Source organism: Terrapene carolina, unplaced genomic scaffold, assembly GCF_002925995.2.
Source record: "Terrapene carolina triunguis isolate 2854851 unplaced genomic scaffold, T_m_triunguis-2.0 Scaffold633, whole genome shotgun sequence".
NCBI lineage: Eukaryota > Metazoa > Chordata > Testudines > Emydidae > Terrapene > Terrapene triunguis.
Genome location: NW_020664984.1, coordinates 3,036,098 through 3,062,565, shown reverse-complemented (window position 1 = coordinate 3,062,565; position 26,468 = coordinate 3,036,098). Strand labels below are relative to the sequence as shown.

At 41.6% G+C, this 26,468-nt stretch overlaps 1 protein-coding gene across 3 annotated transcripts in view; it reads left to right on the top strand.

Moving 5' to 3' along the window:
* LOC112111909 (zinc finger protein 638) overlaps positions 1-15,730 on the top strand; it is a 38,973-nt gene extending 23,243 nt beyond the window's left edge. For 2 of the 3 annotated variants that reach the window (XM_026659535.1, XM_026659534.1), the window contains 8 exons: positions 3,931-5,386; positions 5,993-6,058; positions 7,672-8,797; positions 8,984-9,055; positions 9,977-10,330; positions 12,862-12,954; positions 14,353-14,471; positions 15,220-15,730. In XM_026659535.1, the coding sequence (XP_026515320.1) occupies positions 3,931-5,386; positions 5,993-6,058; positions 7,672-8,797; positions 8,984-9,055; positions 9,977-10,330; positions 12,862-12,954; positions 14,353-14,471; positions 15,220-15,291 (3,358 nt within the window). In that variant the 3' untranslated portion in view covers positions 15,292-15,730. The remainder of the gene's footprint in view (positions 1-3,930; positions 5,387-5,992; positions 6,059-7,671; positions 8,798-8,983; positions 9,056-9,976; positions 10,331-12,861; positions 12,955-14,352; positions 14,472-15,219) is intronic. The other variant, XM_026659536.1, reaches the window with a different exon arrangement.
* Positions 15,731-26,468: the final 10,738 nt, after the last annotated feature.

Below are 26,468 nucleotides of genomic sequence, written 5' to 3'. Positions count from 1 at the left end.
TCATACAAAGTACTTCCTGTAGGTGGGAAAAGGATAATTTTTGTCCTTAACATGTTTTCTGTGACTCAGATCCACTTCTGTGTGTGTGTGAGAGAGAGAGAGAGAGAGAGATTTAATCTATAGTGCTCTTTAATAATGGTTCTAAACTTACCATTTAACGTAATGTTACTATAGTGTTGTGCACTATTATTCTATAGTATAGTAACATTTTATAAGACTTTATATGTAATGTCACACAGCTGCTAATGGTGTAATATTTTCAAAGCATGGTTTCTTCGTTCTCTGTGCTCCTGATGATTCTCTCATGGTCTACATGCTGGTTTTGAAAATAATAGCAAGCTGTGAATGTAAAACAAAAGTGTATTGAGACATTCCTAAACTTATGAGTGGTGTTCAGAGCACATTGGAAGTTGGAAGCATAGGGGAACTACTTTTGAACTAGTGGTTCTGAGTCACACCAATATAGATGTTCAGGTAACCTTACTGATTCCAGTTTGATGGGTTCTAGGTAGCAGCTGACCTACCCATAAGGCACAATACCAATTAATCTTATCCTTATGAGTCCCAGATACTGCACAAAATAGTACTGTGGCTGGTGAACAAATGGACAAAATAAAGTTTTTGCTTACCAACTTCACCCTGTACAGATTCCCTTTCAGCCTATGAGGCAGTTGTCTCCATGTCGGAATGATCCTTACATTCAGCTTTGTAAGCCTTTCTCACCAGGCCTGTTATCCTTTTGAGATATAATCACCATATAAGAAGCAAAAAAGTAAGTCCCATAATATGGGAAGAGTGCTATTTTATTGTCACGCTTCCCCTCCTCCCCCCTGGAATTTTTCTGTGGAGAGGAATGGGATAGGCTAACTTGGGGAGAGAAGGGGGATCAGTATTCCTGATTCCTATGGATGGTGGAGATAATCTTAAAGAAATCTTGGAATGTTTCTTGACATTTGATCATTATCCAGCATGAAGAAATGGCCTAAAGCCATTCACCAGGCCTTCTGGCTTGGGTGGTAAACCACTGGCATGGGTAGCCCGACTGTTTCTAATAATGAAGGTGGCGGTTTCTTTCAGCAAATGTAGTCAAGACTTTTCCTGTTCCAGATTAAGATTACAGAAGAATTGAAGACAAACCTGCAGTCTTTCTTAATCTGAGTTTAAAATGGAGAATTAAGGATTTGCCTCTATTATCTTGCATCCTTTATGGCACATGCCTGCTCTTTTTTGGGTTGCTCTGGAGCTGACCCTTTATTTTACCTCCATTGTTAACTCTGATGGGTAGCTCTGAGTGAGGGTGGGTGTTTACACAAATGACTGAAGATGCAAGACTGGAGCATCAGATATTTGTGGGTTTTACCCGTTTTATGCAAAAGGAAATATCCTTCTGGTAGTGCAATATGCCACTTCCTTCCCAAAGCGTAGCAGGGCTTTCAAGTCCTTGCACCCGTTATTTTCAAACATCTTGATATTTTTGCCTCACTCTCTCATCATTGAACTTGCATAGTTCTTCTTCCTTGCCCAGAATGTATCAGCCTGGACCGTGAAAGTCCAGTTTGAATCTATCAGATTAATGTTTTTTGGAGACCGCCAAGGTACTTTTCTCTCCAAGAGAAGTCACACAGTCCTGAAGATCCACAGACTGATCTCAGTTGATTTATATAGGTGATGTATGCGTGTGCACTTACAGCATTCACTATAAGCAGTTGAAGATGCAAGTAATGTATAGTTTTGCATTATTTGCTGCTATTTAATAAACTTGCTGTTTTTCCCATTCCTGGTAGAAGCTTATGGACAGATTCTCCCCCTTTGCAGATGCTGAGCTGTGTGCAGTTTGGCAGGGGAGATGGAGCTTATCTTTGATCAAAATCTCCATGCTTCTTAAATAGGAGCTAGTCTTTCAGGAGTGTCTCTTTTGGCTATGCACTCCATCAAGTTGTCCAGATGAGTTTTTTTTACTACATACAAAACACTAGGCAAATGTCGCGGGGAGCTATTGTATGCCCAAATAGAAGGGAGATTTATTTTAAATGGATCTCACTTTTGTAACATAAAGGAGTCTTTGGTATTCAGAGACCTGTCTTTCTAAGGTGGTTAAATACCAAAGTGTCTTCGTTGTCATGACTGATCAGTGTTTTAATATTTGTGCCACGAGAAACAGATTAGTTTTGTTTGGTCAAAAACTAATTGAAACACTTTCACCCCAACCACCAGTGTTTGGACATGACTGACTTGAAATGACTAAACTCCAAGCAAATTTTTGGAAGGAGAAAATTTTATTTGAGTGGGCAAGTGAGAAAATGTTTCTGTCACTTTTATGAGATCTCCAATTACCATGAAGTAAACAATGAGGCACGGGAGGAAACTCCCAAAATTCCATGCAAGAGCTGTTCAGAAACACGCAGGATCCAGTACTCCAAGAGAGATTTTTTTCTGCTGTACGTGGGAATGCTGTGAGCCTGCCACCTTTTCGGGGGAGGACTGCAGTAGATCCTCTGTCACAGATGGAAGCTGCTCGACTACATTTTCCTGCAAGTTTTCGTCTGATTCTCTGATGTATAATAGGTTACAGCTGTGCTTAATCTATAGTGATACTTGACCTTCTGAAACAGAACTAGCCCCACTCTTCCTATTTCTCTCCAATATATGTGGCAGACAAAGATGATGGTGTTAGGTGCGAAGTAAGCTTTCAAGGCACATTGAGGTGTGCATCTTGTTGTGCTTAGGTGATGGAGATTTATTCTTTATTGATTTTTGGCTGCTTGAATTGTTTTGACTTACTGTAGTCTTTAACACATGTATATCTTACCACATCAAAGTTGGGCCTTCGGTGATTGATTCCGTTTGCGTCAGCTTTGAACGTTCTTGATGTCAGCATGCCAGAAGTATTAACAAAATGGCAGCCCTTCATGTATCCTTCATGAAGATTCATATAGTTGTGCATATATTTTTTTATATACTTTGGATCTGAGAGACCATAGTAAAGATCCACATCTTGGTGCATATCCACTTATTAACCAGTTTTCTGTTTATCCCCTCTGGACTGATCATCTACATGTGTTTTATCACCTAACTAGAACATCAGAATTGATTGATGTATTAGCATCTTTCCATCTAGTTTTATGTAATCTCAGGATGGCCACTTTCAGGAGTCACGAAGAAGGAGATTTAGACATCTCCAGCTTCAAAGTTTCCCAAGAATGTCTATAGACAATGCTTTCCTCAGAGAAAAATTAATGTACTTGCCTGTAACTGAAGTTCTCTGAAAAGTGCTATCCTGTACCTTTGTCATCCTGGGCTTTATTATCTTGGGAGCTGACAGTAAGCTTAAACAGCAAAGTATAGCATTGCAGAAAGGAGGCCCTGTCTGCGCATGGCCTTTCCCACAATTATAATCGAGATCATTTCAGTTGAAACGGAAACTGCTTATTAAACTTGTAACATTTATGAGGAGATCAGTAGGGTAGTTACTGTAGAGGATATTATCTTCGAACATCGCTCTTGGAGAGCTGAGAAATTTGCCATAGTTTTTAGACTATTTTTATATAGAAAAACTGATAGTTACATTTTGTGTGTGTGTGTACACAGTCTGTCCCACATCAGGGAATCTAAATTTAAGCTTGCTTGTCAGCTCTGAGGTCACAGGACACATCTATAGTGTATAGTACCTTCAGAGAAATCTAACTACAAGTAAGTAATGTAATTTGAATTATAAGAGGTCTTCAGTACTGAAGTGGATTAGACAAAAATTGTAAACTAATCAGTTATTTGCCTCAATAGTCTAACCATTTTAACGCTGATAGGCTAGATTTCCCAATGCTAAGCCACTAATGCATCAGGAAATCCCAACCATTGGCGTCAAGAGGTTACTGATAACTGTGGAATTCTCAACATAGTTTGATTTCTTTTGTTTTTTTTAAATACATTTAGCTCTGACTTGAAAAAAAAACCAGAGGGATCAGGAGTGGTGCAAACAGCAGCTGCTAATCCTCCAGTAGAGACTAGTGTGGCAAAGGAAGAAATCATTTCCAACTCTGTCAAAGCCAAGACTTCAACAGTGCAGATAGAAGCCTCTGAGTTGGAGCCTGAAAGAACGGTATGTGATTCTGCTACAAAACCATCGGAAGTTGAAACATCCAAGGGGGAATCTGAAGTTGCAGTTACTGGCTCAGAAACCAAACCAGCTGATGATGAATTATCCAAAGTTAAATCAGAAGAGATCCTGCTGCCTCCTTTCAACCTTCAGAAGGAAGAGGTAGTTAAAGATAACTCTGAAACAGAATTGTTGGAATCTGCTATCACAACTGTAACAGAAAGAGAAACTAAAGTGAAACCCGAAGAATTTCCTGTTCCTGCCAGTGGATCATCAGAAGAGTTATCCAGTGTGGGCAAGCTAGAAGATGTGCAGTCAGACTCTGCTGTGAAACCAGCAACAGTGGAAACAGCTGAGGCTGTTTCTGAAGCAGTGCCACCTGATTCTGCTGCAGTTTTGGTAGAAATGCTGTCAGCTGAAGACATACAACCAAGCAACAAATTGGATACTCCTGTAAAAAATGCTGTTACTGATACAGTGGAAACTAAGCTTGAAATACCTGTGGCCAGTGCTGTGGGGTCTATAGAGAAGAAACCAGAAAAGTCAGTGGCCAAAGTTGGAACAGCCTTGGAGAAGAAACTGGAAAAGTCAATGGCTAAGATTGGGACAGCCACGGAGAAGAAACTGGAGAAGCCTGTAGCCAGCATTGGGATGGACATAGAGAAGAAACCCGAAAAGCCTGTGGACAACGTTGGGACAGATGTCGAGAAGAAACCCGAAAAGCCTGTGGACAATGTTGGGACAGACACAGAGAACACTGAAAAAAATGTGCTGAATGAAAAGAATGAGCGAACTTTAATCAAGGCACATCAAAATAAAGGACCAGGACAAATTAAAATAGACGAAACCAGCAAAGCAAGTACGTCAGCTGCAGCATTTGTATCCATCAAGGAACCTACCTCTGTTGGTAAAACAATCTTAAAGGCTGTGGTGTCTATCCCTGATATATCAAAGTCAAGAGTTATGATGCGGAGAAATGAGACTTCTCTAACTAAAACAGAGGAGCAGAAAGCTTCCTCAAAACCTGAGACCAGAAGCAGATCTGCTACTGAGAAGAAACTTTCATCAAAAGAAGTGGGTCAACCAAGAGCTACTGGCAGCAGATCAAGTCTGCCAGATAGCATCACCAAACCTAAACTGGACATGAGTCCTGTTGTTGTAAAGGCAGGCAGTGGGAGGAGTTCATCTCAGCAAGACAAGGACTCAAGAGTGGAATCTAGGGGTAGTTCAAAGCAGTCTCAGGAGAGAGAGAGTAGATCATCCAGCATGAAGAAAGACGACAACAGCAATAAGGTGAGAAGGGCAGGAAGGCTGGTTCAATGTGGCTGACCAGTAACTAACTCTGATGCTTCTCCCAGATGTTGAATATGAGACAGTAAGATTATGTTCCCCTTCCCCTTTCTATAAACTATTGAACTGATTTGGGCCAACAGACAAGTTGGAGTAGCAGGATGGCAAGCAACCAGTTGTGTACAACTCAAGTATGTAACTGGTTTGAAAATGTTACTTGGATAAAATTGCAGGAAGGTAACTTCTGTAAGCAGGTCTGTACTGAGTGTCATAACTTTATGTTCTTGGTATAGTTCTGAATGGGAAAGAAGTTTTCTCTCCTTTTGTGAGCTGATGCTTCCTTTGTCAAGTCCTAGATTATCCCGCACAGGCACTGGTTGCTGAAAGGTGAACAGATAACTAAACAAGACATTACCGGTGACTTGGTACTAGAGACTATATGCCTGGACTTATAATTGGTGGTTGGCTTAGTTCTGTACATGCCAAGCATGCAATCAAAGGCCTCTATCTGGACTATTTAAAAAGAACTTCATTAAGAGAAGAAGTTGTTTTTGACAAAATGGTTGATTGGCTAACTTGTTTCATTTTAATTTTTGTCTAATTTTGCAGGTTCCTGCTGGTCGAATTAGTAAGAATTCTAAAACTGTCTGTAGTGGCAATGTAAAATCAAAAGAGGTAAGGAACCAAACATAGTTGAACTTACAGTAGCGATTTTCTTTGAGAACAAAATGAGTTTAGCTTTATCTCTTGAGAGCTCTTGCTTAGTGGATTTTTCAGAATACTGTTCGTTAGAACTTTTTATTAGTTGTCTGTAAAATATGTTCATCTTGGGGAAAAGAGAGCCTGAGTTTCCTGTTTCAGGAATATAAAAAGCTTAACTTTTTTTGAAGGGGTAATTTTTAGGTCCTAAATTTCGCCTGCTTCAAAAAGGAGCCTGTCTGACTATTAGATCTCAAATTTGCCTGTCTTAGATCTCTTCCTTACAAGTGCAGTGATGAGGCATGGGATAAGAATGACAGAGACAATCTTCCCAGGTCCTCTCTCAAATAACTGGTGTAATGGAAGGGATTTAAACCAACCATAATAACAGTGCCTCTCCCATAAACAAATAATTTGTGTGCTTTATGCTAGAGAGAAACAATACTTACATTCCTGATATACCGTTGGTTGAAATAAGGGGTTGGTCGGGATTAGGTTTTTATAGTTTTTACAGATAGCTGAGTTGAAGAAGTCTAAATTTATGAGTGTCCCTCTGTTTCATATTGTTTGGGGGGTTTTGGCAGGAAGGGGGTAGGAGTGGGAGAGAAAAGTCAGTTTTTCAATATGTGCTTCCTTTGCTTACCGTAAAGCAGATGTTGCCTGACACTATTTCCAGAGCGGTGCTAAAATCACTGAGATTTGTATAGATGCTGCAAATTGAAAAAGGCACAGTAAATATGGAAAGTCAGTTACTAATCAGGGATTGATGATGATTAGCTTTATTTTTCACCATTCTACAGCTACTTGACACACACTGTTTCTCCACTTGCAGGGGAAAAAAAGAAGACAAAAGCCTTGCTTTAGTTAGAGATGTGTAGCCAACCACTCTCTCCTTCCCCTCCAATCTTAGCTATATATTCCATCTGCCTTACATGATAATCTTCTTGTCCTCTTTTGCTTTCTGATCAGTAGAGAGACACTGTTTTTAGTGCTTATTGCCTGCAAAATTTGAGAAGACGACCTACAATAATTTCATTTTTGAGTTCCAAAGAAGTCATTTAAAAAAAACTTGACTGTATTCTCTCTCCTTTCTTAAAATGGCATGTGACATTGCAGGTCTATCAGTTCTTTGTACTGGCAATTTGATTTTTGCCAGGACTACCAAAAAATAAGGAATAAGGGTACAGTCACTTTTTATATAGCTATGGTATTTGATAGGAAAGAGAGTCAAATTGCTTTGGGCCTAAACTGTTACAGGAACAAGTTTTTAACTCTCCATTACCTTTCTTTCCATGAGTTTCTTGTGTATGTATTCCTGTTGATATGTAGCCATTCACATAATGTTTTGTGCTACATATGCAAAATAAAATGTCTTTGATTTCAGTGGGATTTGTCCATTTTAGTGTATGATACATAGGTTAGCTATTGGACTTTAAAATGTCACTGTCAACTTCAAACTGCAGATACTTTCACAACCACTAAATTCACTTGAAACATTGCAGTTTCATGTTCTGTCTTAAAATGTGGATGGCAGACATTATAGTATTGGTGCACTTTGCCCACTAAATTTATAGTTTTACATTTCACAGGAAGAAGAGCTTTTCCCATTTAACTTGGATGAGTTTGTTACTGTGGATGAGGTTGTAGAAGAGACAGACTCTCCTCTTCAAACCAGACGAAATCCACCCCGGGGGAAAAGAAAAGACTCTGCTAAAAATAACGCTTCCTCTGAGCCTATTGCTAAGAGGAAGAAAGGTAAAAGCTCCATAGCACATGTTGCTGAGAGCGACTTATCCTTTGTCACTTTGGATGAGATTGGAGAAGAGGAGGAGATGACTGCACAACTGGTAGGAGACTCCAATTTAGAAGCAATAACAGACCCACAGGGTCTAGTTACTGTGGATGAAGTAAATGAAGAAGAGGAGCTGATTTCAGAAGCAGTAAAAGACCCACAATCACTTGTTACTTTAGATGAGATATCTGAACAGGAAGACTTTTCTTCACATGATGTACCTAAAGATGTCTCCAGTTCAGTTTATGAGGAGCAAGATCTTCTGAAAGCAGAACCCTTGGTAACTGTGGATGAAATAGGAGAAGTTGAAGAGCTCCCTCTAAATGAGCCTTCAGATTTGAATATTGAGGAGACCTTAAAACCTAAGGAAGAGGATGATAAAAGGGCTATTGAGGATCCTGGAGACTTTATCTCTTCTCAGCTGCCTGAAGATCCTAGTACTTTAGTGACAGTAGATGAAATACAGGAAGACAGTGATGATCAGCCTCTAGTAACTTTAGATGAAGTTACTGAAGATGACGAAGACTTTTTGGCAGATTTCAACCGTTTAAAAGAGGAACTAAACTTTGTTACTGTAGACGAAGTTGGGGAGGAGGATGAAGAGGAAGAAGAAAATACTTTTATAGGCACAAACCTGGAAGAGGAGGATATTGTTGCAATTGCAGGACCAGAGGAAATGGAAATTCTGGCAGATATAGGGCCAGAAGAGGAGGATGATATTGCAAACTCGAAGTCAGAAGAAAAGGAGACTCTTGAAGCTGACACAAAGGAAATAGAAAAGGAGACCCTTGTAGCAGATACACAGGAGGCAGACAAGGAGGCACTTTCAGCAAATAAAGAGGAGACTGAAAAAGCTGAAATTTGGAACAAGACAAGTGAAAAAGAGATCAAAGGAGAAACTGAGAGTGAGCAGCGGTCTGCAGGTAGGAACTGATAGTTTTATAGATGCATTTTAAAAGTTGTAATTAAACAATCAACATAAAGACATTTAAAACTATGCTAAGTAGCCAGTATCTGACAGGGCAGATAACTGGATATTGTATCAATGAAGAGAAGAAACAAACTACCTAAATAAAAGCGGAGAAGTTAAATATTATCTTTAATTACAGAGCTAAGCCTGAGCAAAGCGCATGACTCAAATGAAATGGGGAGACAAACTAAGAACAAGCAGCAGCCTCCAGGTAGGAAGTAGAGCCAGACATGGACAGAAGCATTTGTGATATACAACTGCAGACAAATTAAGGTCAAATATCTTAGAATAAGTATAAAAGGGCGTGAGTTTAGCGGGAGAGCTTTATAAAATTTGAATAAAGTTGCAAGGAAAATGAATGACTCTCTCCAATGCTAATGCTTAGTGTCGATCCAGTACTGCCGAGTTTTCCCTCACATCAGTGCTGATGCATTTCAGTTCTGATATGCAGCATCTCCTGTTTTAGTTACTTTCCCCACTGCTGACCTGAAGTTAGGATATAAATATGGGTGTCCAGAAGTGAAGGATTTATGGATTAAACCATTATCCTACTTAGTTCCTGTGCAATTGATTGTCCTCTGGACATATACGACTAATGGAGAAGAAGGAAAGATGAAACAATGCAGATGGGGGGAAAATTGCAGAGGCCACAAATTTCATAATTACAACAGGGAACTTTTTAAACTTTAGCTTATTTTAATCAGTAGGCATCACTTTAGTGCCAGTTTGGTCAATCCAAAAGGAATAATTGTATTTTTTCACATTCTGTAGATAATTGTAGCAGTCCCATAAGTCTGTACGTGTCACAGGTCTATTAGCACGTTTTCTAAACTTTTTTTTTTTAGACTCTGATTTCTATATGAATCTAAATTAAAGACTTATCTCAGACTTTCATTTGTATGAAAACATACTGTGTAATATCAGCAAAATGTGGTGAAAAATTATTTCCTTTCATCATTCTCTGGGAGAACCACATTTACAAAGTTACTTGCACATATAAAAGGCTTTTTTAAAAATTGCCAAATGCTTAAATTTTTCATTTGAAATTTTAATGGTATTGATAAATCTGAAGAAATGCTTTTTGATACATGGTAAATGAGTTAATATAATTCTTTGTTCTGTATTTATGTAGTGAAAACCCCAGGCAAAAGAGGTAGACCTAGGAAAAGACCAATTGTTCCACCACCTGAGACACCTGTTGAAACAGAGCAAGAAAAGTGTGACAAGAACACTGAGGAGGCAGCAGATAAAACAGAGTTAGTGGAAGGCTCAACATCTGATTCCAAGAAGGAGAAAATAGGAAAGGGAAGCTTGACTACCCCAGAATCACATCGTTTGAGTGAAGACAGTCAGGCTGCAACTGTTAAAGCGCCAGATACAGAATCGGTATTACCTGATCTAAATGCAAGTCTGCTGCCTGATGCAGATATAAAGCAGGAAGGCTGCAGTGAGACGCCTTCACAATCTTCTGAAAAAACGGTGAAAGGTAAGAGCTGATGTAGAGATTTGTCATCTTGTTTGTTCATAATTTTTCATTGGAGTCTCATCCATTTTCACCCTAAAGGGAAGTTGTAGCTGTTTTCGTAACAGAACATTTTGGAAACTGCTTTGTTGTTGTTTTTTTTAATTTTGCCCTTTCAGGTTTTTTGGCTTGGCTTAGGTGTATACTACATTGCACAACATGATAGAATTCCCATAGCTAGAATTCAGGAACACTGATGTATACTGTTGTCAGCTTCTTCCCCTCTATAGGCCCCACACTCCTCCAGGATTCCAGGTACAATTTGCCTCCCCCTAGTCTCTGGCCCAAAGGTCAAGTTGAACAGATTAACAGTAGAGACAGATTCTTAGGAGCACATGCTAGGATGGAAAGTTTCAAGCAATGAGGAGTTGGGGAAAGTCAGTACTTAGTGCTTCCTCTAGTCTACCCAGCCTTTAGAAAGTCCTTGATTCTGTTCTCATTCATGACAGTGCTTCTGCAGATTCACAGTATGAGATAGTGTGCCATGCCACATTACCTATGGAACCCATTTTAAAATGGTTAACTGTTGAGGGAGTTTCAGCGTGGTAGCCGTGTTAGAAACAAGATTACAAAAGCCTCCAAATGTTACTCAAATTCAAGCTGCAAAGTCCTGTAGCTTTATGTTGGGGTGCATTAATGTTTGGGAGCTCAGATACCCACAAAGATTTTTTTCTCGGTTTTCTACACTAGTAAGCACAATGATGCTTCAATTCTAACTGAGGCCTTTGGGCAAAATCATAATATAAATGTTTACTGCTAATAATGACAATGCAATCAACCATTTTCTAGGTCAGGGGAACCTGTCAATCTGCATGTATCCAGAAGCAAATGTTTTGGTATTACCTTAGACGAGTGGTTCCCAAACTGGGGTTCGCAAAATGTTACAGGGGGTTCTCAGGAAAAAATTCCCTAATGGCAGACAGAGCTGTCCCTAGGGACCCCGGGCAGCATGGGGCTGGCAGCCCGGAGCCCCTGGACTTCCAAGAGCTAAGCAGATCAAAGCAAGCCTATCTATCATACTGAGGAGATTTAAACTTCAAGACTCCTTATAAGAAATGGAAAGAGAGGTGGATATTTTTTTGCTGTTTTTAAAATTAAATAGGCAGCTAGTCTTGTTTTTAAAATGATTATAAAGAACAAGTTTAAGCTTTGTTGTAATGTATGTTGTTTACGTGGACTGCTCAAGACCTGAATGCTTGTGTAGGAGGAACTCTTTGAGTTGGCTTCTTAAATACCTTCCTGCTGGTTCACAGTTGATACTCCCTGATGAAACATAGGAGTCTTGTTTTATAACAGGCTTATTCAAAGTGATACACGCTACGAAAGTGAGATCTTGGAAGAATGTTGCAGTTTTCATAATGTAATCAAAATACTGGAACGATAAATAATAATTAATAATAAATAGTGTGTAATAAGCATGTCATAAAAACAAATTGTGTATTGACAAGATCATTGCTTTTATAATTTATACTCAGGAAATATACATTTTTAGAAGGGGGTTCGTGAGACTTGACATTTTAGTGAAAGGGGTTCACAGGTTGTTAAAGTTTGGGAACCACTGCCTTAGACCAAGTTAACCAGGAAACTCTTTCCACAGACCCTTAATTTTTTTTAATAGAATGTGTTCTCCAGTCCAAATGAAACTAGTTGACATCTGTGCAGTATTTAAAATTCAGTATTGAGCAGCATATCCGTCAATTACACCTGTATAACGTAAGTTTGTGTTTCAGTAAACTGAAATGCACTGAGAATGTTACAACAATCTGCATGTCCTCCTAACATTTTAATTTCTGTGTGGCTACAGAAGTCAGTCTTAAGTACCTACATCAGGAACTGAAATTTGGTAATAGAGTGCACTTCAGTCTAGCAGACAAAGGTATAATGGGATCCAGTGGCTGGAAGTCAAGCTAGACAAATTCAGACTAGAAATAAAGTGCAAATTTTTAAGAGTAATTAACCATTGGAGCAATTTATCCAGGTATTTCACTGGAGATTTTTAAATCAAGAGTCATTTTTTGCTTAAATGATGCAATCTAGTTCAGTCACAGATAGATATTGGACTTAAAGCAGGAATTAATTTAGGGAAGTGCTATGGCATGTGTTATAAGGGAGGTCAGACTTGATCACAGTGGTCCCTTCTGGCCTTGGAATCTATGAATTCTGAGCTGATGTCTCTACAAGGGAGAAGCTGAGAGCAGTTGTAGTGCTTCTTTTGTCTGTAATGAGCTTCATGCTGGAAACAAGGCACTTGCAATGACATAGTAAATACAAATGTTGAATTTCAAGTTCATCTGGTGATACGATCCCTATGTCTGTTTAAAAAAAAAACAAAAAAAACCTCTCTAGCTTGGCAAGCCAAACAGTGTAAGAAGCAGTAATGGTCATAAACCTGGTGTTTGCTTCCCATACTAATGAAAAATATTTAAGCTATGTACCGAATACCTTTTAAATTAGTGTAAGTCCTTGCTACAAACTCTATTTTATGGCTTTAACAGATGAATTTGGATCAGGAGATACGGAACCAGAGTCTAAACGAAGAAAAGTGGATTCCTCAGCAGATAAATCCAAGACACCAAGCACTCCAAAAGGTAAAATCTAAAATCTTGGTTTAAAGTTCTAAATCCCAATAAAACTTGATTTTAGTAACTAATATCTTAATTATAGGAACTGTGAGCACTGTTTATGCATGTTTATAAATAAAATATATGCATACATACACTGAATAATCCAGTGTTTCTGATGGATGAAATACCTTTTTACACCTGTGAGAGAAAATTATTTAAGATTGTATAAGGTTTATTTCTAGTGCTGTGAATGATTTGCTAAGATGTTCTGTTCCGTAAGGGTATGTCTACACTGCAGTTAGACACCCATGGCTGACACATGCCAGCTGACTTGGGCTAAGGGGCTGTTTAATTGTAGTGTAGACGTTTGGGCTTGGGCTAGAGCCTGAGTTCGGGGACACCGGAGGGTCTACCCTGGAATTGAACAGCCGTGGGATTTTAATTGCAGTGTAGACATCTCCTAAGATTTAAGGCTTTTTGAATGTTGGGAGTTGAGATGTCCATGTGAACTGATCTTTGTGGTGCCATAATTTTTAATTTTGTTTGCAGTGTTATTGTAGCCATGTTGGATTACTGGATTTGGGAAGCATGTACATGCACAGGGCAAAGGAATTTATTAGGAAATTTGAATTCTGACATGATGCTTGTATAAAATTGTCCTTGATCTAGAGCATGCTTGCATAATTCACTTAATGAAATATATTATGTTTAGGGAGAACAGTACATATAAAATGATTTAAATGATGCAAAGACTAACAAGGCACTTAATAATTACAAATTATACCTTACATCTTATGTTCCTAAAATTCATGCTTCAGGGGGTCAGGAAAGGTTATCCCCTCAAAACCACAATGTATTCTGGGTTTTCTTTGGTCTCTTTTCTCTGATTCATCAGACATGGGACACTGGATGGGTAGGACGGTGGTCTGAGGTGGCACCGAGCATTCTGTCTTCCACATGCTTAGCTGGTTGAGTCATACTATATGTGCTCAGGGTCTACATATGTGGGGTCAGGAAGGAATTTTTCCCCTGGGTCAGGTTGGCAGTGACCATGCAGATTTTAACCTTCCTTTGCAGCACGGAGTGAAGGTCACTTGCTAGGACTATCTGGATATATTTCGCGTAATGGCTCCCCATTTCAGGGGCTTTGTGAACTAGTGCACCTCGGTCCCTCCTATTCTGTTCCTGTGGCACATAATGGTTTAGTCTTCTGTGGGCTGTAATACCCAAATAACTAATTGTGGTTGTTGGGGTTAGCGTGCGGGTGAAGAGTTGGTGATCCCTTCCGGCCTTACCAAAAGACCACCACCACACACACACACGCGTGCGTGCGTATTTTGGCTAAATTTACCTGGTAGATTTTAATTGAGAGTTGTAGATGAATTATTAAACTTTTTTCTCTCTTTTTTTTTTTTTTTTAAGGTTTAGATTTTCTTGTTCCAAAGGCTGGCTACTTCTGTCAGATCTGCTCTCTCTTCTATGCAGGTGAAATGTCTATGAAAAATCATTGCAAGACACTGCGTCATCAGCAGAATATGGAGGTAACAATTTTTGCTTCTTTCCCTTTAAACCGAAGTAATAAAGTACCTGAGATTTTTTTTAAAATCTATTTTGTTCTGTCAATAGCTAATTATCTCAGGTAGTGGTTTTGCTAAACCGATAGGTTCTAGATGAAAAGAATGGTTTGTAAACCAATTGCAGATAGATGCAAATTATATTGTTTTTTTCAATACCTCATAGCTATGTTCTGTAGATCAAATAAAAATTATAACTTCAAGAGTGTACTACATTTTAAATTAAATAAATGAAATTATTAACCCCTTAATGACCTTGATCATTGAGTTAAATGCTGGGAAATCCTATCTGTGATATCTTCCCCTCCCTAGCCTTGCCAAAAGTTAGTCATCAAGGCTCCAGACTGTGATTAAAATGGCTGCACATGTAACTTAAGATACTAATTTGACCATCAGAAAATTTAATTTAGGAGTCGTTTACACCATCTCCCCAGTGATGCAGGTGTGTGCTTTGAGAGAGTAAGAGGAGCATTGATAAGTGCATTTGACCAGCAGACCTGAAGATAAGTCTCTAGGCAAAATTAACTGGCAAACTTTGGTGGAGATTGGGTCTAGTCAATTTCAGGAGTTGGCCAGATTCTGGATGTTCAATACACGTAAATGTGCATTCTATTTAGAACATGATGCATATCCTGCCAGGGAGAATAAAGTGTTAACTGCAGTGTCTTGTCATTGGCTACAAGTAAGATGTTTTAAAATCTTTTTCCCCCCACAGAAATTCATGGCCAAGCAAAAGGATGGGGAAGATGAGGAGGAAGATGAGGGGGAAGAACTTAGTTCCAGGTGATCTCAGGAGGAGAGAAGAATTCTTTAAAACAATTTAATTTAGGGTCCAGTAAATTTTGTGTCTTTTGTTATGATTTAATTTGTAATTTTGTTTCAGAAGCAAACTCTGATGTTGTATAAATTTGAGTTCAAGGTAGACAAAGACAGAGAAGAAAATGTATGGTGGTTTTGATTTCTATATCAAATCATCTGGCTTGGGAGAGATCTCTTAAGTGTTGAAATAAATGTTCTTACTGTATAGTTAACACCATGTGATTGTGTTTGGTGTAATTTCATGTTTGGCAATTTTACTGCATCACTGTAGAGGATTTATGGAACCTCTTCCAGAGATCCACATTTAGTGTTTCTTTGCAGATCTTAGCTATTGAAATTTCAATCTTCACGTTTCATGTAGAGCTGGGTGAATTGTCTTCCGAGAACAGTAAATTGATTGAAAAATATATTATTCGAGGCATCAATTATTTACCAGTTCGGGTCAAACTTGAATAGTTTCAGTTGAAAAAACTGCAAACAGAAATTGTGGAAATGTCAAAATGGTTCATTTTGAGTTGACATTTCTGAAACAAAATGTCTGTTTCACCCAAACATTTTTTCAGTGTTTTTGTTTGAGGAAGAAAAAACAGAGAAATTCAGTTTTGATTAGAAATTAACTGATTTTTTTTTTCTTCAGATTTTTCAGTTTGGCCATGGAATGGAAAAATCTGTTTGCTAACTGTAGTTTCATGTGTTCTAAAGACCTGATCCCACACCTTTTGAAATCAGTGCAGTTTTGTTCTTACGTCAGTGGGATGAGGATCTGGGGCTAGATTTGCTCTGTATATTGTTTATCACTAAGCTTAATGCTGAGTTATTCTGAGCAAATAAGTGTTGCTGTCTTCTTCTGTGAGATAATGGAAGGCCTTTGGGTAAAAAAAGCAGAATGGTCAGCGATCTATCCGGAAGTGCTTGGCTTGGTTTCGGATGTCTTATACGTACCTCAGGCATTCTTGCTACCTTCCCCTCTCCCCCTCCCATCCCTTTTCCACAACATATCTAAGAGCAATCGACTCTGCTTTGAGTGTTTACCTTTCACCTAGATCGCTGTCTGAAATTTTCCTATCAGACCCACTTTAACAAACTTAAATGTTGGATGGATAGTGTTGTGCATAACCCTTGTCCTGCAGATGTAATGAATGAGAGCTCCCACCAGTCAAATCAAAGATTCGCCGGATGTTAAGTCACATCATATCATTGGTACAGATATTTTTAGTGTAATTGAGTCTGCTCAAGAAAGATCCAAGGCTGGGTTGTTAGCGTGATAGAACTCTCATAGTAGCAAAGTCCAGTCCATCGGGCATTTGCAAGCGCATATTCCTTTGGGAAAGTGGGGGAGTAGTTCCATGCATTCCTGTGAAACTCAGGCCACATCTCCCTCAAAAGCATGGATCCAGGGAGACAACACATCTGATTTTTCACTCTGTAAATTACTGCATTCTACTGAAGGATACAGGCTGTGTTAAAAGAGGGAGGGAGGGCCAAATTCTGCCCTAATTCTGTGTGATGAAATCAATGGGTGGGGAGGAGGCATGTGTGTAATTGAGGGCAGAATTTGGCCCAGAGTTTTCAAAAATGAAGAGCTTGTTTTCAAGAGTTCAGAAAAGTGATGTTAAAATGGATATGACAAATGGTTTATGATAGAAGATTTGGGTGTTGGAAAGCATTTATAAAACTTCTGAATGGCAAATGTTTTTCCAACAGAGTTAGATCCTGTTGTCAGTTACACAACATGCTCCAGGGTAAACCGTGACAAATTTTGAACCCAGTTTTCAAAAACTGTTTATTCCAGTTACAAGAATAAAGTATACCATACGGTTTTCAATTTAAAATTGTTTGTTATGCAGCTGTAACTTTTAAGCAGGTGATTAAAAAAAAAAAGTCTTGTAGACTTGGACTCTGCCGCCATACCCATAACCCCCGCTGACGAGCCCCACGCCCCCAGCACTTGGACTACCCCAACGAGTCACCTGGATCCCACCCTACCAAGCCCCAACCAACTGCACATGGATCCCCACGCCACTGAGCCCCCCACACCCAGATCTCCCTTCCGAGCTCTCCCCCCCTACACACACACACTCTGACCTCCCCCCCTCCCCGAGCCCCAGCCACCTTCACCTGGACCCCCCTGCAGAGTCCCATTACCATTGCACCCAGAACCCTCCAACAAGCCCCTGTGCATCCAGATCCTGCACCTGGATCCCCCACTGAGCTGCCCACACCCAGATTGCCCCACACAGAACCTCTCAACCCACACCTGGATCCCCCCACACTAAGCCCCTCCAAACTTGGATACTGCCTTGCTGAGCCTGCCTGCCCACATCTGGTGCACCTGGCACAGAGGAGCAGGGCCCCGGGGTGTTTCTGGGGCAGGCCCAGTCCTTGCACTGTGTTGGGGTTGGGTGCAGCCTCACCGCTGAGTCCATGTCCTGGCGGGGGAGCTGCACAGTGATTGCCCACATCTGTGCAGCCAGTGGTCTGTGCTCCCCAATGCCATGCTGGAGCCTCACATTTATTTGACAAAATTTGCACAATTTTTCAGAATTTTAAATTGTGTGCAGGATTTTTAATTTTTTGGCGCAGAATGCCCTCAGGAGCATCCTGAGCAAGAAGGATATTGGCTTATGAATTTGAGTGGAAAAGACATCCTGGCACAATATATTAGATGCATCCAAAGGGATGATCCACTTGTATAAATTCATCCATACCATTCAAGCCTCCAAGCGTTAAAAGATCTTCCATTTAAATCATTCTGTATCATCCCTATATGCAAGTGTAAAATAAAATACTCTTATAAAATCACTTACTTACATGACCCCTTTACGATAGTAGCCTGCACCTCACAATCTTTAACATATTCTCCTGCCACCACGTGAGGCAGTGGTATTACCCCCATATTTCAGAAGCTTAGAGAGACTGATTTGCCCAAGGTCACATTGGGAAGCCTTTGGTGGATCAAGGAATTGAACCTGGATCTCCCAAGTTCTAGGCAGGACCCGAACCAGTGAGGTATTCTTCCTCTCGTATGTATGCTTAATCGCCATCACACTCATTGCTCAAACTGCATCACAACCTGGAATGAAATACAGTTCAAATGAGCTGATTGTTGATCAGTGTAATTTTAGAGTAAGATGACGGTAGGAGCTCTCTTTAAAAAATAATAATTATAATTCTAGCCCTGAAATAGGCTAGTAGTAGTAGCCTGTTGGCTGTGCAGGGCATGCCGCTGGAGGGCATCAGCAGTTACCTCTTCCACCACCGAACTCAGCCACTGCTTTCTCTGCAGCCCTACTGGAGGTGGGGCATTGGCTGTCACCCACGTCTGTCACCTTTTTAGTCTGGGCTATTAGAGACCCTTGCGCCGTATAGTTACATGTCCCTTGTTTTCTAGGTTCATATGGGACCTCTCATTGGACCCATACACCAAATTCCTGTGAAGTTCCTCATCTTAATGTTGCTGTAATCTCAGCCCGGAGGATAAGAGAGCTAGTTTCTTAGGCTTGATCGACACTTAAAATTTACGCCGGCATAGTTATGTCAGTCAGGGGTGTGAAAAAACCACACACCCCTAGCAAAATAGCTGTGCCAAAAAACCACCAACACCAATGCGGCTGTGCCAACAGGAGAGTGCTTCTGTTGGCAGAGCTAATGTTATTCAGGGAGGTGGTGCTCCTGCACCAGCAGACCAACTTTATATTGGTGTACGCCGTCTCTACACTAGTGGGCTGTGCCAGCATCGGCTCTGTAGTGTAGACGTGGCCTTAGTTACTCCTCCTTACTTGCAGTTCTTCCCAGGCAAGTTTGATTCACATCTTCGTTCTGAGTTTGTCCCTAAAGTGAATGCTAAAATTAACGAGCCTGTTGTTTTTAGCAAAGAGTTTTTCTAATCCTGTCCCTCCTCAGGGCAAGATGTGAACTCATCTCACATCTAAGGAATGCAAGAAACCTGTAGGAAAGTTTAACACTTCTTCATTGTCCTGTTTGGAACATAACGGCACCATAAGCCAGGGGTGGCCAACCTGAGCCTGAGAAGAAGCCAGAATTTACCAATGTACGTTGCCGAATCATAGAATATCAGGGTTGGAAGGGACCTCAGGAGGTCATCTAGTCCAACCCCCTGCTCAAAGCAGGACCAATTCCCAACTACATCATCCCAGCCAGGGCTTTGTCAAGCCGGGCCTTAAAAACCTCCAAGGAAGGAGATTCCACCACCTCCCTAGGTAACGCATTCCAGTGCTTCACCACCCTCCTAGTGAAATAGTGTTTCCTAATATCCAACCTAGACCGCCCCCACTGCAACTTGAGACCATTGCTCCTTGTTCTGTCATCTGCCACCACTGAGAACAACCGAGCTCCATCCTCTTTGGAACCCCCTTTCAGGTAGTTGAAAGCAGTTATCAAATCCCCTCTCATTCTTCTCTTCTGGAGACTAAACAATCCCAGTTCCCTCAGCCTCTCCTCATAAGTCATGTGCTCCAGACCCCTAATCATTTTTGTTGCCCTCCGCTGGACTCTTTCCAATATTTCCACAGCCTCCTTGTAGTGTGGGGCCCAAAACTGGACACAGTACTCCAGATGAGGCCTCACCAATGTCGAATAAAGGGGAATGATCACGTTCCTCGATCTGCTGGCAATGCCCCTACTTATACAGCCCAAAATGCCGTTAGCCTTCTTGGCAACAAGAGCACACTGTTGACTCATATCCAGCTTCTCGTCCACTGTGACCCCTAGGTCCTTTTCTGCAGAACTGCTACCTAGCCATTCGGTCCCTAGTCTGTAGCAGTGCATAGGATTCTTCCGTCCTAAGTGCAGGACTCTGCACTTGTCCTTGTTGAACCTCATCAGGGTTTTTTTGGCCCAATCCTCTAATTTGTCTAGGTCCCTCTGTATCTGATCCCTACCCTCCAGCGTATCTACCACGCCTCCCAGTTAGGTGTCATCTGCAAACTTGCTGAGAGTGCAGTCCACACCATCCTCCAGATCATTAATAAAGATATTAAACAAAACTGGCCCCAGGACCGACCCTTGGGGCACTCCGCTTGAAACCGGCTGCCAACTAGACATGGAGCCATTGATCACTACCTGTTGAGCCCGACGATCTAGACAGCTTTCTATCCACTGTACAGTCCATTCATCCAGCCCATACTTCTTTAACTTGGCAGCAAGAATACTGTGGGAGACCTTATCAAAAGCTTTGCTAAAGTCAAGGAATAACACATCCACTGCTTTCCCCTCATCCACAGAGCCAGTTATCTCATCATAGAAGGCAATTAGGTTAGTCAGGCATGACTTGCCCTTGGTGAATCCATGCTGACTGTTCCTGATCACTTTCCTCTCCTCTAAGTGTTTCATAATTGATTCCTTGAGGACCTGCTCCATGATTTTTCCAGGGACTGAGGTGAGGCTGACTGGCCTGTAGTTCCCCGGATCCTCCTCCTTCCCTTTTTTTAAAGATGGAGCCACAGTAATACGTCAGCAGCCCCTGTCAGCTTCCCCCCTCCACTCCCAGCGCCTCCCACCCACCAGCAGCCCCACCGATCAGCACCTCCCCCTCCCTCCCTGCACCTCCCGATCAGCTGTTTTGTGGTGTGCAGGAGGCTGTGGGGGGGAGGGGGAGGAGCAAGGGTACGGCAGGCTCAGGGGAGGGGGCAGGAAGGGGTGGAGTGGGGGCAGGGCCTGTGGCAGAGCCAGGGGGGTGAGCAGTGACCCCCGGCACAGTGGAAAGTTGGCTCCTGTAGCTCCAGCCCCGGAGTCGGTGCCTAGACAAGGAGCCGCATATTAACGTCTGAAGAGCCACATGTGGCTCTGGAGCCACGGTTTGAGTGAGTGGAGTGCCTTGGCTCACAGGGTTACAGTGCCACTCACTCACTTTTGGCCTAGCTGGGCTTCCATTGTCATGACGGCTGGGCCAAACCTGAGTGGCACAGGGACCCTAGAGGTTGCAGTGCGTGGAGCAGGGGAGGCGAGCCCAGCCAGCCCTGTGGGACAGGAGCTGCCATGTGACCCTTTGAAACCTTCTGGGGACCCAATTTATGGGTTGAGAAACCCTGATCTAAACCATCCTTGAGAAGTGTTTGTCTAACCTGTTCTTAAAAATCTCCAATGATGGAGATTCCACAACCTCCCTACGGAATTTATTCCAGTGCTTAACTACCCTGGCAGCTAGGAAGTTTTTCCTAATGTCCAACCTAAACCGCCCTTGCTGCAATTTAAGCCCATTATTTCATGTCCTGTCCTCGGAGCTTACGGAGAGCAATGTATCACCCTCCTCTTTATAACATCCTTTTATGTGCTTGAAGACTGTTGTCATGACTAAACAAACCCAATTTTTTCAATCTTCCCTCATAGGTCATGTTTTCTAGACCTTTCATCATTTTTGTTGCTTTTCTCTGGACTTTCTCCAATTTATCCACATCTTTCCTGAAATGTGGCGCCCACAACTGGACACAATACTTCAGTTGAGATCCTATCAGTGCGGAGTAGAGCGGCAGAATTACTTCTCATGTCCTGCTTACAACATTCCTGCTAATACATCCCAGAATTATATTTGCTTTTTTTGCAACAGTGTTAGTGTTGACTCATATTTAGTTTGTGAGCCACTATGACCCCCAGATCCCTTTCCGCAGTACTCCTTCCTAGGCAGTCATTTCCCAGTTTGTATGTATGCAATTGATTGTTCCTTCCTAAGTGGAGTACTTTGCATTTGTCCTTATTGAATTTCATTCTATTTACTTCAGACCATTTCTCCAGTTTGCTGAGATCATTTTGAATTATAATCCTGTTCTCCCAAGTGCTTGCAACCCTTCCTAGCTCCCACAGACTTTATAAGCGTACTTTCTGTGCCATTATCCAAATCGTTTGTGAAGATATTGAATAGAACCGGACCTAGAGGAGATCCCTGCAGGACCGCACTCGAGATGCCCTGCCAGCTCAACTGGGAACCACTGATAACTACTCTGAGTACGGTTTTCCAGCCAATTGTGCTAGTTGTCGCATGAGACAGTAAAAAGCCTTACTAAAGTCGAGCTATATGACATCATCATCTTCCCCTCTAACCGCAAGGCTTGTTACCTGGTTAAAGGGTTTGACATGATTTGTTCCTGACAAATCCATGTTGATGGTTACTTATCACCTTATTTTTTTTTCTAGGCACTTGTTTATTTGCTCCACTATCTTTCCGGATACTGAAGTTAAGCTGGTTGGTCTATAATTCCCCGGTTGTCCTTATTCCCCTTTTTATAGACAGGTGCTATATTTGCCCTTTTCCAGTCCTTGGGCATCTCTCCTGTCCTCCAAGGTAATCGCTAATGGCTCAGAGAGCTCTTCAGCCAGTTCCTTAAGTATTCTAGGATGTATTTCATCAGGCCCTGCCAACTTACTTATCTAAGTACACATCTACCCCAATATAATGCGACCCAATATAACACGAATTCTGATATAACGCGGTAAAGCAGCGCTCCGGGGGGGCGGGGCTGCGCACTCCGATGGATCAAAGCAAGTTCGATATAACGCGGTATAATGCGGTAAGATTTTTTGGCTCCCGAGGACAGCGTTCTATCGAGGTAGAGGTGTATTTCTTAACTTGTTTTCGTATTTTAGCTTCAGTTTCTACCCCATTTGCACTGATGTTCACTATGTGAGTCGTCCAATCACTGCAAACTTTTTTTTGTGAAAACAAATTTTAAAAGGCATGTAACACTTCGGCCATTGCTGCATTTTCTGTTATTGTCTTTCCTTCCTCATGGAGTAATAGGCTTACCCTGTTCTTGATCTTCCTGTTGCTTCTTGTGTGTTTGCAAAATGTTTTCTTGTTACCCTTTATGTCCCTAGCTAGTGTAATCTTGTTTTTTTGCCTTGGTCTTTTACCTGCTTGTGTGGTTTTTTTAATATTCATCCTTCAGTAATTTGACCTAGTTTCCTCTTTTTTGAGTTTCAGGTCATTGAAGATCTCCTGGTTAGCCAGGGTGGTCTCTTGCCATACTCCTATCTTCTCTACACATAGGGATAGTTTGCTCTTGTGACCTTAATGATTCTTTAAATAATTGCCCACTCTCCTGAACTCTTTTTTCCTTAAACTTGCTTCCCATGGGATCTTACCTACCAATTCTCTGAGTTTGCTAGTTTGCATTCTTGAAGGTCATTGTGTTTATTCTGCTCTCTTCCCTCCTACCATTCCGTAGAATCATGAACTCGTATAATGTTATGATCACTTTCACCCAAGCTGCCTTCCACCTTCAAATTCTCAACAGTTCCTCCCTACTTGTCAGAATCAAATCTAGAATGCCTTTCCCCTAGTCACTTTCTCCATCATCTGTAATAAACAGTTGTCTGCAATTGATTCCCAGAACTTGCCCTGCTGTGGTGTTTTCCCAGCAGATGTCTGGGTAGTTGAAGTCCCCCATCACTACCCGTTCTCCCTTCAGCTCACACCCACCATGCCTCCATCCTCTCATCCAAACCTCCTTTAAAATATGTTTCTGACATGAGGTCTATTCGTGAAAGAATGGCAAAACATCTCACCAACAACAAAAAGCATCTGACAAGACAGCCCCATCCCTTTCCCCTCCCCCATCTGTGTTGTCAATTTAGATTGTAAACACTTCAGCACAAGGCGTGTTTGAACAGCCCCCAGCAGTCTTGATCCTCATTGGGCCCTATGGGTGGTATCATACAAATATTCAACAATAAGTGAGTTACGTGCTGGAGTGTGGTTCAGACCAGTGAGTCACCACTTGCCCTGCAACCCTGGGTGCCTTACAGTGGTTTGCTGCTGTAGCTCCCAGCCTGGGATGCTCCCAGCCAGCCTACAAAGCATGCAGGTCACACCCTGAAGTGTCTGTGTGCTAGCAGCTCTGAACTCAGCAGCTTGTCTACTGCCCCACTCTGGTTTTCACCAGCCTGGGTTACAACCAGCAAGGTGACGCCAACACACTCCCTGTCCCGATTTCCCCAGAACCATGTGCCCTACCATGTCCAACCCTCTCCTGGACAGTTCAGAGAAATACTAAGGTTCATTTGTTCCTCTAGAGCAGTGGTTCCCAAGCTTTTTGTGGCCAGTAGCACATTCATGTTTTCAGAAGAGTGTGGCGGGCGCCAACAATTTTTCAAGGCTTATTTTGTATTTGTACATTAAATTATACGAAAAACATATTTAATATTACATAAATATATGAATCCATAAGATAAAAAAGGTAATTTTACATGTAAAAGGTATTAATTAAATTATTCGGCAATTACTCTTTCACCTTACCATGTGAATTTGCTCTTTTTTTAATCTACCTGTAAGAAAAATTAAGGAAAAATTTATTTTTACAAAATAAATATCAAACAGTTTTCATCTTATTTATTTTAAAAAAGTAAAACATTGTTGAACTGCTGGTCCAAACATATTATTCTTACTTTAACATAGCCAGTTATGGTTAATTAAAAATATTCTTTGTATTGTTACTTGTATCTGTATTTCTATAAACAAACAAATATGAAAAAAAATTAAACACAAGTGCAGAGAGAGAAGCCGCGAGCACAGAGAACACCGGCACCTGCAGCCCCGGAGTACTCTGTCCCCAGCAGGCGCGGGGCCCTGGCTTCTCTCCCCTGCTGGGCACTAGGCAGGCCCCGCGCCTGCCGGGGACAGAGAGCACCGGCGCCCGCAGCCCGGGAGTTCTCTGTCCCCACCAGGCGTGGGGCCGCGGCTTCTCTCCCCTGCTGGGCACTAGGTGGGCACACATAAATGCCCCGGCGGGCGCCGCGTTGGGGGCCACTGCTCTAGAGACACAAAAGCACATCATAGTTTATTAACTGGGGTAAATACACCCTTCCATTTACACACACCACTGAGTTGGTTTATACAGGTAGGAAAAATAAAACACAGTTATGAACAAAAGGACCAAGGTTAAGTGATGCCAAGTAAAAGAAGTAAAGATAGAAAGGGTTACAAGCAAATTAAAGTGAAAACATGCGTCTACACGTCTAAAACAATCTACCACGGTCCAGGCTTTGTTCAAGATGGTTTCTTTCACCAGTCATTCTTCCCAGCCCTCGCTGATTTTCTCTTAGGACCTTCCACAGAAGCACAAAGGTCTGGCTTCCCATGTCTTCCTCGATGAAGGAACTTTGTCTAAGCAGTTTTCTATATTCAATTCCCAGAGACTTCAAGCCCCCTTGCTTGAAGAACCCGTCTTTCTCAGCTTCTAGGAACTCTGATCCCTTGTGTCTGTCTGGTGCTGGAACAGCGGGGGCCAGGGGGCCATGCCCCACCCTTTTAACTGACCATAAGGGGGAAGAGGGGTCAGAGAGGAGTGAGTGGGGATTGGGATCTTGGGGGAATGGGTGGTGCAGGGGTGTAGCCTCAGGAAGAAGGGGGGGTGTGTGACAGTGGGGCCTCAGGGCAGTGTGGCATGTGTAGGGTGGGGCCATGGTTTGGGCACCTGTGGCCTCCCTACTTTTAGGGTGCTTCCGCTGCTCCTGACCTCACAAGGATATTTTGTACCAAGATTATTACAAAAGTGTGTAGGGTGTGACCATGGGGATCCTTAGGGTCACAGTTATCAGTATTGCCAATGATACAAAACCATTCAAGATAGTTAAGTCCCAGGCAGACTGCGAAGAGCTACAAAAGGATCTCTGAAAACTGGGTAACAAAATGTCAGATGAAATTCAATGTTGATAAATGCAAAGTAATGCACATTGGAGAAAACAATGCTAGCTATACCTATAAAATGATGGGGGTCTAAATTAGCTGTTACCACTCAAGAAAGATCTTGGAGTCATTGTGGATAGTTCTCTGAAAACATCCACTCAGTGTGCAGCGGCGGTCAAAAAGCGAACAGAATGTTGGGCATCATTAAGAAAGGGATAGATAATAAGACAGAAAATATCATACTGCCTCTATATAAATCCACGGTACGCCCACAGCTTGAATAGTACGTGCAGATGTGGTCGCCCCATCTCAAAAGAGATATATTGGAATTGGAAAAGATTCAGAAAAGAGCAACAAAAATTATTAGGGGTAGGGAATGGCTTCTGTACAAGGAGAGATTAATAAAACAGGGATTTTTCAGCGTGGAAAAGAGACGACTAAGGGGAGGGGCGTATGACAGAGGTCTATAAAATCATGACTGGTGTAGAGAAAGTAAATAAGGAAGT